The 20326-nt window shown below is 38.0% G+C and overlaps 1 protein-coding gene across 1 annotated transcript in view; it reads left to right on the forward strand.

Moving 5' to 3' along the window:
• The first annotated feature begins 598 nt into the window (after positions 1 to 598).
• The window catches only part of Fmo2 (flavin containing dimethylaniline monoxygenase 2), a 25234-nt gene continuing 5506 nt past the window's right edge, over positions 599 to 20326 (forward strand). Inside the window, exons 1-6 of the mRNA XM_010605852.3 lie at positions 599 to 709; positions 1079 to 1216; positions 12345 to 12533; positions 14700 to 14862; positions 16399 to 16541; positions 19068 to 19267. Coding sequence (XP_010604154.1) covers positions 1085 to 1216; positions 12345 to 12533; positions 14700 to 14862; positions 16399 to 16541; positions 19068 to 19267 — 827 coding nt within the window. The 5' untranslated portion in view covers positions 599 to 709; positions 1079 to 1084. The remainder of the gene's footprint in view (positions 710 to 1078; positions 1217 to 12344; positions 12534 to 14699; positions 14863 to 16398; positions 16542 to 19067; positions 19268 to 20326) is intronic.

The raw sequence follows: 20326 nt of genomic DNA on the forward strand, positions 1-20326 counted from the left end.
CATATCACAATATGCTAAGATCCAGAATTCATCAAATCTGAAAGAACCAGGCCAGAGCAAAAATGCAAATTCCATGAGAAGAGGGAAACAATCATCTCATACAGGCACAGCGATATGCCAGAAATAGTGCTTAGCACACAGAGATGCTCATTAGCTAAAGGGAATTCATGCAACCATTAAAATGCTCCCATAGGTAACAAAGTTATTGGTATCCTGGAAAGCAAAAAGTGAAGTTGGAAATATCATTTAGAGTATGATTCCATTTTTGTTCTTGTATACATGTGTGTACAGTGGGATGGAAGAACATACCAAAATGGTAACAGTATTACAGTTGTCTCTGGATAGTGAGATTAGAGATGATTTTTAACATCTTTTAATTTATTCAATTTTATCAACTTGTCAATGCATATTTATTATTCCCATTATAAAAAATGTAAGCCATCTGTGTGCTAAGTGTTAAGTGTAGATGCTATTATTTTAAGGACATTCCATCATTACTCTTGACCTCAAGATGTGAGCCTCTTGCATAATTTCAGGATGGCTAAGGAAGTCCTTAGAGGTTCAGCTGGTGGAATGCAGAAGGAGGAGCAAAACGTTCCTCCTCTTGCTCACAGTCACCTCCAACTCAAAAACTCTCCTGTCTGCCAGCACACAGCCAACAGATGAAACTGCTCTGTCAAAAAGACAGTGCTAAGAGACAAAAACACAGGTAAGAATGATAGCTGGGGCAGGAAACAAAGAAGGAAATTCTCAGAATTCTAATTAAAGAACATAACTAGAGCTTGGGCTCATATGCCTAATAATAGGTCATTAAATAATTTGTCTCATTAAATGGTTGCTTTTTCATGTTAAAGACATTGCAAACAAGTTTTGCAGTAAAGTCTATTTATTAGAAAACTCAGTTTCTCTCAAAGGGACAAAAAGACTTGAATTTGATTAGTGAAGCATTACATATTCAATGAGTGCTGCTTACTAAATTACCATGGATACAATGTTTAAGGGTTACTTGACCACATCATAAGGATTCTCTTTCCTTTTTATCCAGTTAAATGCTAATGATTGGTCAATTCCTTGACAGGAGACAATGGCAAAGAAGGTGGCAGTAATTGGAGCTGGGGTCAGTGGCTTGATCTCCCTGAAATGCTGTGTGGATGAGGGACTTGAGCCCACTTGCTTTGAGAGGACTGAAGATATCGGAGGGCTGTGGAGGTTCAAAGTAAGTGAGATTTTTTGCTTCTTAAGTAGGTTATGCTGCTATTTCAGGGTGAATCATAACTACTAAAGGGACTTATTGAGCAATTTCTTAAGTAACTTTGATCTGATTTCATTTTGAATTTTTTTACACAGCTATACCAGAACTGAAGTCATAGGTTGGCCCCTCTCCCCAGGTCAATATCATACCAATGGAGGTGGCCAGCCAAGATATGTAAAGGATTTCTTCTTTTGTATGAGCAATTGTCTGACAACACAGGTTTCTGTCATTCTCTCATACTTTAGTTAGAGAACATACTCTTGGAGAATACTTTTGTAACTCATGGTAGTGAGGACTCTCTTCAAGATACCACTTCTATTTAATCATTAAGCCAAGTGCTTCTTCAGAGAATGTGGACCCTTAGGAATTCTGGCTTCATTTTATTCTGACAAAAAAAAAAATGTTTATTTCCTATATGAGTTTTTAGCAGCTATGGCCTTCCTTATATATATCCCAAAACTCGCATTCTTGTTCAAAACACAGGAATGGTAACTTTAGGATCATGCATCAGGTATATCTAGGTGAGTAATTAAAATACTTGAGAACATTCCAGGGGTGAGAAAAAGGTTTGAATCCATGAAGGGCAAACTCTCATATTAGCAGAGAGCATCCAAAGCCTTCTTCCTACATGCTGGCCAGTCAGGGAAATGGCAGAGTCATCCAGGATATGCATATTGCCAATTCAAACTGAACCCCATGCCAAAAGAGATTTTTTAATATCAAGTTTCTGAAATATGCATGGCCACCAAAAACAGAGGGATTCTTAAAAATAAGGGTTACTAGACTTGCAGGATCACAATTTCTTGAAGATTTCAAATGAGAATCTCAAACAAATTCTAAATTAATGAGACAAGTTTAGCGAACATTGTACAAATACCAAATTTAGGAATCTATTCATTCAACTGTGTAAACACATTCAGCATTAACAATGGACAAAATGATTCATATGAGACAGGTAGCTTTGCAGAGAAGAAAACAGGAAAAACAGGTTGAATCATACTCATTTCTTACTAACTACTGATCACTGATCACTAGAATCATTACAGCCTTTCCTGGGAGGGTGATATAATACAGTGGTCATTGCTATCTTAGCCAAGGGCATGTTACTTTTGCCCATTTTAGTTTCACATGTAAATTCCAATTGGGATTTTTCTTTTTCTCTCCTCCTCCTCCTTCTCCTCCTCCTCCTCCTCCTCCTCCCTCCTCCTCCTCCTCCTCCTCCTCCTTCTTTTGTACCTAAGTGGATTTTTAACCCAAGGAAAATAAATTTGTCACTGTTGTTTTATTATCCAATTTGGAATTTAAAGCCTAAAAGTCATATGTTCCATATTTATCACTAATTTGTTAGCAGAAGAAATGAGAGTTATTTAGAGAGACCTATCAGCAATATGATTTGATGAATTCTAGGGAGCTATTTCTTCCCCAAAACATTTATGTTATCCTATTCTCAGTGTCTGATATTTCAAGGTAAGAGATACCTTCCTATTGATTAGAAAAGTTAAATTAAAATCTGGATTGATTAATCCTTATTGGATATTAAAGGGTTAAATACACAACTGTTGGGAACCTGAAAGGATATCATGTTCCAAACTTATCTTATGATTCTATTTAATAGAGAAATGTAAACACTTTGATCTACTTGAAGACAATGTGCTCGCTGCAGAGTGAAGCTTACAATGGGCGAAATGTCACAGGCACTGCCAGAGCTACCTGAGGGCCTCAGTTTATCACAGGAGTGGACTGCCAAGAGGAGGAGGCCCTGGAGAGGATGAGGGAGCCCCAACTCCATCCCTGAGAAACTTTGTCTCTTCACAGCCCTGCCATCCAGAATCCATCTTAAAATGAGTAGTTCATTAACTTTTTGTACACCCAAATCTTGTGAGGCCACTTAACTAACATACGTAGAGGTGACAAGTTTAACAACAAAGATTTTAAAATCCTTCTCCCACGTCCAGCCTGGACAACAGTTCTGAATTCTTCCAAAAATTTCTCCAGCTCCCCCTAGTGTCATTTCTGAAACATAGGCATGGTGAGTAGTTTTACGACATTTTCCCAGCAGAAACATCCTTAGCATGTATCATTTTCCTCCACTATATCCGCAGGAAGTAGGTCATGACTATCTTCCTTGACATGTGAATAGGAAATTGGGGTTTAGGATAAATAACTTGCTCACAGGAACAAAGCTCATGAAAAAAGAACAAAAATGAAGATCTGTATCATTGCTGGGCCCTCACATTCGATAACCTTTTAGAGGTATTGATAGAAAAACAAAACATGATTTTCCTTTAGTTACTGTCCTATTCCGACTCTCTTATTTCTCCTGATTTTGTTTTCACAAAGAAATTAAGTATATAGTACTCTGTTTTCCTAGATGTTTTCCTGTTGATTTGGTTTTATACAAGAGTCTTTTCCCCAGCTATATATAATCACTTGTTTTAATTAATCTTTGTACAATATTCTCTAGATAAATCTCTGTCTTGGCCACTTTCCCTTGTCTCTTCAAACGTGACTCCTTCAACATCTAATATTCCAAATGAATTTATTTCTCAAAATATTCTTTTCAAGATCACAGAGGTGCTAGGCACTGCATTAGAGAATGAAAAATGACTCAGACATAATCACCACCCTCATCAAATGTGTAATTAATTGGTCTGACCATTGCCCACCATAACTTGTCCTGTGCTTGTTTTCAATACTATACCACCACTGAAACAGTCTAATGCTTGTGTTAATTTTCAGCACTCACAACATAAAAACTAGCATTTGCCTAATTATCTGCACATGCATTATCTCATTTTATATTCACAATAACCCCTACATTTTTTATTAATTAATACCAATTTAAAGATTAAAAGCCAATGATCCATGGCTTGGCCTTAGTGACTAAGTGGTACAGTGACCTTGGAATCAGCCACAATGCAGAGAACAAATGTATATGGGCTTTCACATCATGCTTCCTCTCACAATATATTGAGGATTTCTACTTAGTTGGGGATCAATTAAAACCCTATGGTCTTTTTCATTTGAACAATGAACCAATGAACAAAGTCACTGCTATCCTGTCCTTGTAAAAATTAGTTTGTAGCCTATCCAGAAAAATTCACAGTTATGTATTAAGCATCATTTAGTTGGTTTGATCAATGGTCAGGAACATTTTATTCAAAATTTCAGTCCGGTATCATCTCTGCAATGCCTCTCTAGGGCACATATACATTTGCCCATATGTCTCTGTCAAAGTTATTAATTAAAATGTTCATCATGAGAAGATAAAAATGTGAAGCAAGTACCTGGGATATCACCAAATGAAACTTTCCATATGATGCCATCTCCATTCCACTATGACCTGCATATGTTCTCCATCTGTTTGTTCTACTCCTTCTGGCCTTTCTTCTCTTTTAGTTGGCATGTGCTTATTAATGGCATGTTCACATTCTGTTCATTTAAAGTCTAATATTATGTAGGGCTGCCTCAGAGCAAAGAGCCATTTCCTTTCCAAAATAAATGATAGACTTACCCTTGTCTTACTTGCAGAAGTTCTCTTGGATAAATTTAATCACAATATTACATCTGCTGAACATTTAATGGAACCAAATTTAACATGTTAGATATGTGAAACTTCCAGGCAACCAAATATAAAATAACATGGTACTTTAAGTCTCTTTTTCAGCTTAGCTATACTTTCATTAATTTTCTGATTTTTTTTTTGAGGTAGGGTCTTGCTATATAGTTCAGGCTGACCTTGAACTCACTGTGATCATCCCACCTCTGGCTGCTGGGATTGCAGGCACATGCCATCACACCTGGAAATTTTTCCCTAATATTTTCAAAGAAGTAATGTTTGCATACATAAACTATCAGAAAAACTATAATGTTTATTCATCAAACAGAACAAAGTTTGTGGCATAATATCAGCAAAGCCATTTTCTTGTTTCTATTATACTACTGAATGCCCATTTTAATATCACTAAGCCATTTTTGCAATAATCAAAAAAAGCTTCTGGTTTTCATTAATTATTCTGTTATTTGTTTAAAAAATGTATTCACAGAGTGCCTACTGTGCTCCAGACATTTACTAAGTGCTACACATACAGAAATGCACAGCTCTTTACTTTAGGGGGGAAATACAAATGAAAATACTTATCAGAGTTCAATCTTATATGGGCTGATACGCTGATTTCTATGAAAGCATAGAACCTCACTCAGCAGAAAATAGCACAGGCTTTCATGGTGTGATGCTTTCATTTGTCTTGACTATAAGTAGAAATGAGGCCTGTGAATATGAAGTGCATATGAAGAAGTGGGCAGAGTAACATCATTTCCAAAGTTATGGAAGCTTAATAAACTGGTACATGTAAGAGAATAGAAAGTCACAGTCTATTGCTAGAACGAAGACATGGGTGGATTGGAGAGGACTGCTGAGGCTCGAGTGAGTAGAGTGAGGTCCAATCTCCTGACTGTGCCCTATGCCAGTGAGTATTCTCTGACCCCGAGGGCAGTAAAGGAAGACAGCGACATCTTTGTCGGGAAGTTAGTTAGAAGACTTTACCAGTGACCAAAGCCAGTGATTTAGAGAGGTACTAGCTGAATGGGAAGACAGCAGAATGCAGTGATACCAACCCAGAGGTGGCACTTCCTGAAGTTCAGTGCACAATCAGGATCACCTAGGGGGCACTGCTAAAATACAGACACTGGGCTGAACCCAAACCAACTCAGACTAGATTTTTTCAAAGCTCCCCTAAATTATTCTAATTCAGTTAGCCCAATGGCACGTTTGAGAAACTGCAGTATTGCTTCTAACTGTAGGAAAAAGAGGTAGAGTTTCAATCAATATACCATAGTTTTTGTATAAATTAATATTTTACTTATAAGAAAAAAGTTTCAATCATATTCAAGTAATGAAACAGAAGTAAATCTCATCAGAAAGAAAGTAAAGAGAAAACGATAGAATGCTTTTAAAGAAATGCAATTTTATTATGTCCAGCTAATTATAGTAACTATGCACGTAAGGTCAGACGATGGTGCTCCATAAAGAAAAAGGCTAACTTGTAAGTTTTCGTAATTCACATTTGTAATAAGTGAGTCACTTTTACCATATAAGTTTGACCCCTTGAGTGAATAGTACTCTTAAGGTTAACAACCTTTTTATTTTCTAGAACACAGATAACAGGAAACAAGGAGAAAGATTTTTTGCAAATAGGAAGGGAACCAAGAGATGAAGGGATGAGGGAAGGCAGGGGAAAGGGTAGTAAAAAGAATTAAAACATGTTATGTGCATGTACCAACCCCCCACAATGAATGTAATCATTATGCACTGCAAACATATACTAGTAAAAAAATTTAACATGAAAATTTTTAAATAACCTTTCAATTTTCATAGTCAAACTTCAGTTCAGCTCATGTTCAAAAGATCTTAAATTCAAAATCAGTGTTACTTTAACTAACTAGTTTTGCTATACTAGTGCTAAATTAGGAAAATCCTCTAACATATGATCATTTAAAGTCCATAAGTAAACTGTAGCAAATTCTACCCATTAAAGGCATTTGTGCATGAACATTATTTTAGGCAATGTTTGTATTTTAAATAAATATGTGAGCAAAATTTATCTGCTTTGAAAGCAACATTCCTTCAGGATGAAGCCTCTATGTCTTCATCCCAAAGCCCTAATATATTTTAATTAAATATAATAAGCTCCCTGCTATAGAAACTATGTAATGTTTACATGTTATCCCTAACTCCAAGCTTGGAGTCTTGGCAAAATAAGCATTTGAGACACACACACACACACACACACACACACACACACACACATTAAGTCATTGGTAATCATCCTCCCTTCATAATCCTGGGAAAACTGTGGCAATTTTGCCAAACACAGAGACAACTACTTTGGCCAACTAAATGCAGGAAGGGCTTACAAGGTCTTTTTTTTTCTTTGTGTGTGTTTGTGTGTACATATATGCATGTGTGTGTTGTGTTGGAGATGGAAACAGGGCTTCACACCAAAGGCTCTACCACTGAGCTACACCTCCAGCCCAACAAAGCTTTATTTCTTCTTCAACTGCTGTCTACCAACCAACCCAATAATAAAAATTATCACTTAGTATTCAGAGAAAGAATTTTGATGTCATTATTGTTTGCTGATAAACTACAAAAATAAAACCTATAAAGAGGAAATTTTCCCTGACCCTAAGATTACTATCGGGGCCCAGATATTAGAATTAGACCTTTTTAAAACACAAATTCCTCTTAAAACTTTGACCATACAGAAAAGACAATTTGCTGAGTCATAAAAGAAAATACTATTGTGGCTACTGTGTAACAGCCTTAATTTAACTGATTCTAATCTATGGACACTCTAATAAGTTTAACTCTAGTGACCTATAATAATAGCAAAGGAAACAAACATTTACTGATGATATATTTTTGAGCCAAGAATTGTTAAGCACTTTAATCCCAGTAAAGCCTCATACAAAATGTTTCATGTTGGAGTTATTTATGAGCCCCATTTTACAGGGAAAAATGAAACTGATTTATGTAACTTGTCCATGATCACAAAACCATTAAAGGTGGTAGAATTAGGGTATTAAAAAGTCAGTCTGACTCTGTATCTCTCAATCACTCTGTACTACTCACAAAACAATTAGGTCTTAGGAAAAAATATATTTGTTTGCTTCATTAAATATTCCTCATTTTGAGAACTTAGCTGAAAAACATTCAGTCTTGCCAAGGACACTGTGTTCAATCCTGCTGAAACAAACAGGAAAACTCTGCACAGGAAAACTCTGCACACATATAATTTGAAGCTACTGTTTGAAAATAAAAATACCATTATTTATTCATCCAAAGTTTAGATCATTTTATCCCTATATATGAGACAGAATCCTTTTAATATTCTATTTCAAACCTATTTTGGATTCTCATACTTATAATTAACAATAACATTACAGTAAACTTGACCACCTACAAAGCTGGCCTACCCTAATCTGACTAGCTTTTTCCAAACCAATTCAAATTGCAAAAAAGTTATTGTCTAATTTTTAAATTTGGTCCAAGAAAGGTAAATACACTACTGATAGAAAACACTGGATGGCCAGGGATTTAGCTCAGTGGTTCTGGCGCCTGCCTCACAAGTACAAGGACCAGAGTTCAATCCTTGGTACCAAAAAAAAAAGAAAACACTGGATGGTAAGCATGACTGAAAAAAATAAATGAATGATTAATAAATTAATGTGAAAAGACAAGAGGTAAAGTAGGAGTGAGGGAAAAATATGATTGGTAAACAATAGACCGATATTCAGCAAAGTTCATATTGTTCTTAGAATATGTCATGGCTTGTGTGTAGATGCCTCCGCCCGCCCCCACAAAGCCCCATGCAGTCAGTCATAGGTGGGGCTTTTCAGAGGTGGCTGGATCTAGAGTGTGTGACTCTGGGATTGATTTATACTGCAATGCTGGGCTCAAGGGCATTATTATTAAAGATGTGTTACCTGCCCTATGTAGACGGGATAAGATACAGGGAAAAAGAGAGCTGTGGTCATCCCTCATTGCTTTGCTATCTTCTGCCTGATATAAACTGCTTGTCCTCTGTGACGCCTGTCAGCTCTGCCACCCTGCCTTGGAGCCAGGTGATTATGGACTGAAACCTCTACAAACTGAGAGCTAAAAAACTTCTCCTCTTTTAACTTTGGGTGTTGGGTATTTTATCTCAGCAATGAGAAAAGCAACTAAGACAGAATTTGGTACCAGAAAAGCGAGGTCATTGCTGTGATAGTACCTGGCCATGTGGCTCAAGAGCCTTTAGACCCTTTAGAGGAAGAATTAGGAAAGGTTTGGAGATGTTGGCTAAAAAGGTAAAGCTGGAATGCCTTAGGCTACACTTGATGGAAGATTCTGATCAGAGCTCAAAAACCAGAATGCTGATAAAAATGCTGCCAATAAAGACCAGGCTCAGGAGGTTTTTGCTGGGCAAAAGGACTGCATTGGCTGTTGAACTCCAGAAATGTGTTATAGCTTGGCAGTAAGTTGGTCTGCAATTTGCTCATGTTCAGAGTCTTTGCCTGAGGCTGAGATTAAGGGTGTCAGAGCAGAAGAAATTTCAAGACAGTCTAATGTTGAGGTGGTGTCGTGGCTATTGCTGGGGCTTTTAGCCAGACTTACATTGCGAATCAAGAGCAAAGAGCCCAGAAGAATGATTCAAAATGTTGTGAGACTGGCCAGAAAGGAAGCACCAATAAAGTTGTGGCCTGAAAAGATGGAACAGAGGAGAAACTGGTCACTCAAAAGACTAGCAAGAAAAAGCCAAGTATTTCAGAAGAAAAGAACAGAGAATATGGCCTGGGAACATCACAAGGACCAACAGGACTCCAGCCTTTGCAGCCTCAGAGTTGAAAAGATGAAATGATTTGCTTTAAGAAGAGAACCCCAGAGCACCATGTTATAGAATCATTGACGGTCTAGAGAGCTTATTCTCAGGATTGCATTCAGAGTGCTTAGTGATCCAGGCACTTGACCCCTGTGGCCAAAAGAGAAGGAAGCCTCACTACTGGCAGCAGACTTTGGCATCATCTACGTGGCATTGGTTTTAGGTGTATGCAGAATTCAAGAGTTGTGGAGTCAAGAAGGCTTCCACCCAGATTTCAGAAGAAAACATGGGAGGACAGGCACTGTGCCCCTGACAGAGCAGTGTGAGAAGCTGTGAATCGGAAGCCAAAGGTATACTAGTGGGAGACCCAAGAAGCCTGAAGAAGACAAGAATGTGGATTGTTTGAGCAAAAGCGCATAGAGGGAGCAGGCCGGCCTCAGAGAGAACCCATGGGGGCTACCACCACCAGCGGTGCACTAAAGGTGGAGCCACCCAAACAATTTAGAGTTCATAACTTGCCATAGATTGCCAGACATGCTGGAAGTGGAACTGTGGGACTTAATGTTTGCCCTGCTAGATTTGGGTCTTGCTTTGTTCCCATTCCTTGCTATCTCTCTGTCTGTAACTTTTGGAATGGAAATGTCTATTGTGTGCCATTGAATGTTGGAAATGTTTGTGCAGGGGCTCTCATGCATCCAAGAGTTTGCCTTAAATCTCCGAGCAGACTTTGGAATTGGACTTTTCAGCAATGCTGAAACTGTTAGGACTTTGGCAACTCTTAGAGATGGACTAAATGCCTTTGGCATAAAAGGATGTGCATGAGTCATTGAGGGAAAAGGGGTAAAATGTTATGGTTTGTGTCCAGATGTCCCCTTCAAAGCCTCATGCAGTCATAGGTGGGCCTTTTCAGAGGTGGCTGGAACTAGAATGTGTGATGCTGGGTTTGATTCATGGTGGAGTCCTAGAATCGAGGGTACAGGATTAAGATTGTGAGAGCTCCCTCCCTAAGTAGCTTAGATAAGACATAAGGGATAGAAAGGGCTGTAGTCATCCCTTATTGCTTTGCTACATCTTCCCACCATGCTTCCCCTCTGTGATGCTTGTCTGCAGTGCCACCCTACCTTGGCATGAGCTGAACATGGTCTGAAACCTCTACAAACTGTGAGCTAAACTTTTGCTCCTTTAACTTTGGGTGTCAGGTATTTTATCTCAGCATTAAGAAAAGTAACTAAGATTGCACGATCTGAGACTAAGCATCATTTTAGCTTAGTTACTAACCACCTCTAAAATTAGGTCATAGAAGGTCCAATACATGCAGAGAGCTCTTCACGCAGACAAGGCCCCATAAGTTCCCTCTTTTTTAAATCTTTGAGATCAACTAAAACCTCTTGTACAGAAAACTCACGTGCAATAATAGTAAGGGTGTCTATGACAGGGACTCAGTGTCAATAAGCCGACCCAGGTGACCTTTTACACTGCAGGGAAAGTGGACTGTAACCGATAGCTGAGCTAAAGGGTACAGCTTCCTCAGTAACAATGGGCACAATGGCTGAGTGCTTAGTGCATCCCTACCGTGTAGATGAGAGACTGAAGCTCAGAGGCACTGACCAGTCCAGATTCACAGTTTGAAAAAGACTGATTTACACTTGCATCTGACTCTACAGATTAAGCCCCTTGTGCTAGTGTCCAGGCTGCCTCTTTCAGTGTTGCCCAAAATATAAGGAAACTAGATGTAACGGTGGCACAACATTAATGAATTTCTATGAATAACGACGAGATGGAAAAAAAGCACAACTGATTTAGTATGGTGGCTGGATTAAAGGTGAATATTTACTTTTAATTTTATTTCATCATACTGTAGAAGATACTATGGTCCTGTTTAAGTACGACTATCATTTTTTCAATTAGTGAAATTCTACAAGCTTTTAATGTCATTATAACCCACCCTAATGCTGAGTCAAAATAAACACTACTATTTCTCTGGATCATGCCTTGGTCTCTGCATATGTAGAAGCATCTACTGTGGAGTTCGTGGACAACATAATTTAAATGTTTTAAATATAAAACCCTCTTTGATCATATGCTCATTTCACTCACTCTAAATTGCTGTATTTAGCTCTTTAGGTGATTTAATATAAAGGACATTTATGCAGAGCTCTACTTGTAGAAAAAAATTATAAGCTCAACCATACTATTCATTGAGTGGGCTTTATCAAAGCACACTTGCTGACATTAAAATTTAAATTTAAATTCTGACTGGTATCGAGGATCTTCACTCTTTTGTCATTGGAAGAGAGAGGGTTGATTTGCATAATGAAGGCAGATGTGAAAATTTCTTGCCCTCTTCCTGAAATTTTCCAGTATGTTCTCTGTCCAATGTCCCAGGATTTAATGGTTGCTATAAAGTCTCCTTAGGGGAAATGGAGAAAGTTAACCATCTCACAAAGATTGATATTAAGTAGGTAATCTGGGAAGCTAAAAATGTCCTGCAGTGCCAAAGAAAATGTCTTCACTCCCACCAATGCCAATATCACCCTTCTCCACTGAGCAACACTGGTAGCCTAAAAGCTGGGCCTGTCCCCCAGAATGATGGGCCACAAATGTTGTGCCTCATCACCTGGATATTTTAGGCATCCTAGAGCAAAGAAGGAGAATCATATCACTCAGGGGTATGAAGAGATTTTTTAAAAATACATAATCACCACTAATTATGTTACTTGATTTTTTAGGAAAATGTGGAAGATGGCCGAGCAAGTATCTACAAATCTGTCATCACCAACACCAGCAAAGAAATGTCCTGTTTCAGTGACTTTCCAATGCCTGAAGATTTCCCTAACTTTTTGCACAATTCTAAACTTCTGGAATATTTCAGAATTTTTGCCAAAAAGTTTGATCTTCTAAAATATATTCAGTTCCAGGTATAGTACTTTGGGGGAATCAGTTTTTCTTTATTAATCTAGTTCCCATTTAAATAAAAAAGCTACTCTGATGATGAAAAAGCTGTGAATAAGTTATCCCACTCCAATTTTTTGTTGAAGTGTATGAACATGATACCAAATCCCAAAAGTAGTGTAATTACCCCTGACATTATAGATTGTTTATATTAACAGAAGAGAATCACCTGCTAAAGCTTGAATGATGATAATACTGATGGTAAAACTACATTTGAATGAATATTTCTCATTACCATTGAATGTTCTTAGCTTCACTTCCCTTGAAAAGATGTATGGAAAAAAGTCAAACTACTGTTAATTTTTTTAACTTCTGTATAAAAATGAGATTTCTTAGACATGTGTTTTTTAAACTCCCTATTCTCTCTCCATTTCAGAAACCCTTGAAAATAATTTTTGCTAATTCTTTTTCCTGGATGCAATTTCTAGCAATAATAAGATGGTCAGATCATTTTGAAATATACTTGGAATTACCTGATAATCTACATTCTATTAAAAATTAATAAAATGAAGAGCCAGGGATTTAACTCAGTGGTTCCACTGTCTGCCTTGCAAGTTCAAGTTCCCAAGTTCAATCCCTGGTACCAAAATAAAAAATTAATAAAATGAATGTCTCCTCATACACACACAAAAGAAGTCCCATAGACAAACTACAAAGCTTTAAACGAAAAGACAATGTAATCATTATCAGCACTTCTCAAATTTTAATGTAAGAATCACCTGGAGAGCTTGATAAAATATGGATTCTGATTATACAAGCATGGGGTGAAGTGTGACGTTCTACATGTCTAACACACTCTTGGGTCATTGATGTGGTCCTTCAACCACAGTTTGAATAGCGAAGATTTATGGTACTTTATAGTTAATATGATATTCTGAACTACAAAACTAAAATCTTTACTCTCATGGGAAAATTGTCTACATATTTTAAAGCCCCTTTTCACATTCTTTCTACTTCTATTCATATACACTTTTAAAATTGAGACAGCTCCAAAAAATCACCAACCCAGTATTTCGAAAAATATCTGAAAATTTTGCAAGGTATAGTGTATTAGTTTGCTTTTAGACACTAACAAAATAACAAGATATCTTAGTTTAAAAGAAGAAATATTTGATTCTGGTCAGAGTTTCAAAGGTTTCAGTCTATGGTCAGTTGGCCCCATTACCACTGGGCCTGTGGAAAGGCAGTATATCCTGATCATGGGGGTGCGGGGAGACAGTAGTGGGGCAGTGCTACCTGCCTCATGGTACCGGAGAAGCAAAGATGGAGGAAGGTCCTGACTCTCAATCTTCCCCCTTCAAGACCATATCTCAATGACCTAACACCCTCCCATTAGGCCCCATCTCTTCTAGTTGTACCACAACCCAGCAGTCAATGGCCCAGGGCCCAACCTTTAATACATGGGCCTTTTGGGGACACTTATTCAAGCATAATATGTATATAGCAGTTTTAGATTCTTGCAATCATGAGGAGAAGCATGTCATTCCTCTAAAAGGGAGCAAGTTTTGCTTTCATTTGTCATTGTTTCTTAAATACAATGGCCATGAAGTAGTTATGAAGACTTTTAAAAACTAATAGACCTCCCGACAATACATTATTTAATTCAGATGAGATCATGAACTGTAGTGCTAGCATCATATACTCTAAAAAAATAATTAACACTGACAACTACCATTCCAAGGAGTGCTGACAATATTCCAGGCACTCTGCCCAGCATTTCCCATGAAATATTTTCCTTAATCCAGAGTCCATCCTGAGGTAGACACATAAAAGATTCCTGACAAATGCTCACTAGACCCCCTCCCTGAATTATATGTGTTTTGTATCCTTGTCCAGACCTCACCTTCTTTCTCTTTTCTCACTCAAGTCTGTATTCAAGACAGCACCCTTTACCCACTAGTTCCCACTGCTGACTTAAGACTTTTGCACAAAGCATCATGTCCTTAGTGCTGCTTGCCAAGGAACAATGAGACTGGCACACTGAGCAGCCTAAAATGAACTCCAAAAATGAAACAAATAAACAAACTGGAATTACACATTGTACTCTATCCATCCATACTTCCAGGGCCCTGGACAAGATCCATGTTATGCCAGAGTACTTGTTAATGATGTCTTCTCTCTGTTTGTTCAAGACAACTGTCCTCTCTGTGAAAAAACACCCAGATTTCTCATCATCTGGCCAATGGGAGGTTGTTACTCAGAGCGATGGCAAGGAGCAAAGTGATATCTTTGACACAGTTATGGTTTGCAGTGGTCACCACATCCAACCACACATCCCACTGAAGTCATTTCCAGGTGAGGGTTGTGGGGAGTCTTTGTTAGAATAGGTTTCTAGGAATTTTATATCCAGTCAGATTGACAGGCAGGACTGGCTGCCTAAGATTAGGATAGAGCCCTGCTAACTTCCTCCAAAGTCACTGTGTTTTCCAGAATTTCAGAGAATTCTCACACTACTCAGCTTTCTGTGGGGGAAGCTCTTCTAGCCATGTGCCTATCTTGGCTTTTTTTCTTTTTTCTTTTAATCTTATTGGGTTTAATGGTACTTTTTAAATATACCATACAGTTACATTCATCATTGGGACCTTGAACCCTTACGTGACAGGTCTTGGTTCTCATTTTTCCCCCATACCCCTGCCTTCCCTTCACCCGCTCCACCCTCCCCTATCTACAGACACTTTGTTTCCATTTTTTCCTTTCCTACTGAACACATGCAAATTTGTTTTGTCTTTTAAGTCTTTCCCTTCAGAATTTACTAGACAGAGGTTCTGGAAATAAATGCTGCTCTAGAACAGTAATGGGAGAGGAGTATAGGAAAGGAACCCTACAGCCATCAGTCCTGAAGCTCCCCAAGCCCTTTCCTTGGAGAATACAGTTCCTTCCCGGACTCTCAGGTTGTGGATGCAGCCTCACACCAGATCACCAGTGGAGCTTCTGAATCCCTGATACCTGAGCACAGTCCCCAAAGAGCCACACACTGTAGGTAGAGTCAGGGAAATCAAATTTGCTCGAGTGATTTAAAATGCAGTTAGCCTTGAGCCCCACTGGTCAACAGTAATGGTTCCCAAACAGAATCATTGGGAAGACTTTAAAATACAAATTTCTGGGATCCACCTAAGATTCCTGAATCAGTAGTTCTGGCCTAGGGACAAAGATCTGTATCTCTAACCCCTTCCAAGGGACTCCATTTTATGAACCAGTGATTAAGGTCTTTTCAAGTAACTCCACCATGAAAGGCAAATACTTTAATGAAGTCACGGCTTGCAGGGAAGTATGAAAGGACATGGAAGGTTTATCTGCAATTAACAACCAATCAGTTATTGGCATACTGAATGTGCAGCTTCTGTGCTTTTGGTTTATTTTAGTTTTCGTTTACTTTCACAAAATCAGGATAAGTGTTAGTCTTGTATTATAAAATTACAATGATGGTATTTAATAATGTGTTTAAGAAATATTTAAAAGAATATCTGCTATATGCTATATGATACTAAAGTGTCATTAGACAGTCCAAAATAAGACAATAATCAGAATAAGAGAATAGTCAGAACCAGCATCTACTCTGCATCATTCATCAAAACTAGTGTTTTGTTGGCTAAGTGCACACTCCTTTCTCTGCATTAAGCCTCTCTGGGGTCTTGCACAGCATGATGGTACCTAATATTTCTATAGTTTCTTACTTTGAGCTTGCCAATTGACCCTGATGTTGTAACTCCTGTAAAAGGGGAAGAGGGAGACAAATGACTGACCCTGAAAAGAAAAAGTTTAGAGGTTTATTAAAGGTAGCTTGATGTAATTGTTTACATGGAAGTTCACAGACTTTTCTTTCCCTTGAAGGTATTGAGCGGTTCAAAGGCCAGTACTTCCATAGCCGTCAATATAAGTACCCAGTTGGATTTGAGGGAAAACGCATCCTGGTGATTGGAATAGGAAACTCAGCCTCAGATATTGCCTCTGAGCTGAGTAAAAATGCTGCTCAGGTATGATTCTCTCTGCTTACCTCATACTATGGGGGAGATGAAGGAGAAGAGGTGCATTCAAGAATTCCAGCTCTATAAACCAAGTACTCATTAATTAGCTGGATGCCCACTGTGCTATCTCAGAAAATCTGGAATTCAAGAGCCACAGTTGATCTCCCAGCTCTGCCACTAATCAGTCTTTATCCTAGACTGAGTCATTCCATTTCTTTAGACTGTGGTTCACTCATTTATTAAATAGAAAATTCAACTCGAAGATTTTCTGTGTAATAGGCCTACTTTCTTCCCAGTGGACTTAATGAGAAGCTGATGTGTGCCTACTTGGGAGAGTGACTTTTAGAAATTTAGTGCTATTCAAATTATATCTGAAGTATAGATAATCCTCAGTGACCCATGAAAAGAAGATATGATAGGTGATAAGAGTCCCAAAGCAAGATCATAGAGTCCCAAAAAAGATCATAGGCATTGAGATACTATCTGAGGCCTTCAAGACACTTGTCTTTGTAACTGCACAAAAATTACACCAGCTGAAATGTCAAAGAGTCAAGCATCAAAAATATAAATAATGTCGATGGAGATGGTAACATTCTGGGACAGACCTGGGAAAAGATGGAAAAACTGCTAATAGTCATTTCCCAATGCATCTCCTCTCAACAAGACCTAACTCAGGAGTCTTACTGCTCTTAAACTAGTTTCCTCAGCCTTGTATCTTTTGCTATATAAGACTTAACCATGACCACATTCATGGCCAGCAAAACTTTACTATCCCAAGTAGTAGGATACTACTAGTAACTTTACTATCCTAAGTAGTAGGATACTACTGAGGGCTTGAGATTACCCAAAGCAAACAAATATGGTGCCTCCCTAGCAGGCTAATGAAGGGTTTATACTGGACCTCTCAAGTCATCATTGGTCAGAGCCAACCTGTGAATGCAGTAGGTTAAGTAAAAGTAAATAAATAAATAAACTTCACTACATCTAAGAAGTCCTCACCTTTCCTGTGAAAAGAAGTCACATTTTACTCTTCAAGCCTGTAAGACCTCAGCATGAGGAATCTGCGAAGAGGCAATGACTATACGAGTTTAGAGAATAAGAGTAGGGCAGTGGGAACTACTGGACTCAGTCTCCCTCACACTGGGAAAACCTACCACATGAACAAGAGGAGAGGAGTATGATGGAAAAAGTAAAAGGAGCCAAGCTGACTTAACTGTCAACCATGTGAAGATACATCCTAGATCATGGCGTGTGGTTAGGTCAGTGATACAAACTTAGAACAGTTGTTCCAAAGATATCAAACCATGGATTGTTAAGAGTCAACAGGGTTATGCCTGTTTAAAATCTTGCTTATGATGCCAAATTCAATATTAAGAAATTATACTGGCAATATTTGTGTGACATATAACTCATTAAACAATCTTTTGCATAGGTTGTCTCTTCAATACTGATTAATCATATAAATCTAGCATTACAATAAAACCTCCCATACAAAGTAATTATACTCTCAATTCTTCTTGGGGAGGACTTATCAGAGAATTTACAAGAGCTATGTATGTAATAGATGGAACTAGGTCCCTCAGCAAAGCTTAACATTACAACCTAAACTCACCAAAATCCTGAGTATGTTCATGGGATACAGAACCATCTTCCACAGCCCCAAAGAATCATTCAAGATACTAAGGGTGGTGCTGTGCCACTCACACACTTCTCACCAAAGCCAAATCTCTGGCTCTGAGGCTGAAGCAAGCATCTCAGAGAAAGCAGCCTGAGCCTAAGTATTAAGACTCTTCCCCACAAAATTTGTCTTCAAATTCTAGCTCACTCTCCAGATGTGGAGCATTGTCTTAAATCCCCTGCTGCAGCCTAAACTTATAAAATAAGAGATAGCCGTGCTTATACTTTCCAGCAATATTTTAAATACTTTGCTTTTCACTTCATTTAATCTAAGCAATAATGTCATGAGATAGGTACTGCTATGACCCCATTTTAAAGAGAAAGAAACGGATGCAGAGAGAGCTTGGAATAACTCATCTAAAGCAACTCGGCTAGTGAGTAGGGGGCTGGGATCCAAAAGCAGGCAGTGTGGATTCAGAACCCGTGACCTTAACCTCATAATGTGAATTAAATTCCTTGCAAATGAACCTCATTTGATTATGAAGGACAGCCTTAAACAACAGAACTCATAAAATGATTGCAAAAATTTGAGAAGCCCTTTACATATGCATTTGGACCATGGAGGAATAATGGTAAAAAAGGAAAGAAATACATTTTTGAAGATTTGTATTAGACCAAAGGTCTTCTCACGTCTCTGTTAAATCCTGCTCTGTCAGTGTAAAAGCCACTAGAGACCCCTTTTATGATCAGTTTGCCAAAGAGCAGTGAAAACAAAGAGGACTTCATTTTGAGGTCAATCATCTGCAAAGAAAACCTCAGTAAATTCTGGAAGCAAACACAATATATACCACTGTACAGTAGATTCTTCCCAAAGGGGACAATGCCTGAATTTAAACTACATTACTTTTTGCTTACCAGGTATTCATCAGCACCAGAAGTGGTTCCTGGGTCATGAGCCGAATCTCTGAAGATGGTTATCCATGGGATATGGTGTTCCACACTAGGTTTAAATCAGTGCTCCGAAATATCCTGCCACGAAGGGTTCTCAAATGGATGATGGAACAACAGACAAATCATTGGTTCAACCATGAAAATTATGGTCTGGAACCTAAAAACAAGTAGAGTTATTTTGCTTTTTATGGTATACTCATTGATTAGCAAGGTTGTCTGAAGGTGCCTTCCTTGACAATGATACAAAATGCTAACCTGGTAGTTTGAACTACAACCTCACAGTATATGCATGATATAGGTCCTGGAGTTTGAATTCTAAATTTTTTCTATATGTCTTAAAAACATATCAAAGAAGATGATGCAAGAGAATTATAAGTAGCTCCAAAAAGCAGAATTAGGGTTGGTGGAAAGAACTTCCTGACACCTAAAGTTGTCCAATATTGGAGCAGACTTCTTCAAGAAGCTAATAGCTTTCTTTCCAAAGGGATGTGGTTAGAAGCATGTAACTCTCCATCTGACAAATTATGCTTTGTTAACTCTATATCATGAGCATTCTTTCCATGGGCAGGTTTTTAGAACAAAGTCCCTTCTCTTTGCCAAAGACAAATATTTGTTGATCTCCAAGTTATACATCATTGACATTATAAGCACAAGCAAAACATTGTAGATGTTTATTTTTCCTTAGTTGATAGCAGGGCCCTTCCTTTAAAAAAAAAATAGGTCTTTAAAATCTTATAACAAACGTCATGCAATTGTATTCAGAGACTGAACAAAATAATTCTCAAATATCCAAAAAGACCTCCAGAAATACAACCAGACTGCTCCATCATCAGTACCCATCTATCCATCTATCATAAATACTCAACAGAATTTGAGATCAACAAATACCACCAAGCCTAGTTTTATCCATTCATTTTTATCTCATCCTTATTTATGATTAGATAGAAATTAAACAGAAAAATAATTAAAGCTAGGTAACACAAAAATGGTAGAAGCACAAATAGGATAATAATCACCAATAACCATAATAATATGGTTACTTTGGCAATAACCATAAATGCTGGCATTTGATCTAAGCCTTTGGGGATGCTTTCTTTTTAAAAATGACTTTAATTGAGCCTGGTGTGGTAGCCCACATCTGTAAACTCACCACTTGGAAAGCTGAAACAGGAGGATTACTGCAGGTTCAAGGCCAACCTATGTAGCAAAACACTATCTCAATAAAT

Source organism: Fukomys damarensis, unplaced genomic scaffold, assembly GCF_012274545.1.
Source record: "Fukomys damarensis isolate Sample0158 unplaced genomic scaffold, DMR_v1.0_HiC HiC_scaffold_11, whole genome shotgun sequence".
Classification (NCBI taxonomy): Eukaryota; Metazoa; Chordata; class Mammalia; order Rodentia; family Bathyergidae; genus Fukomys; species Fukomys damarensis.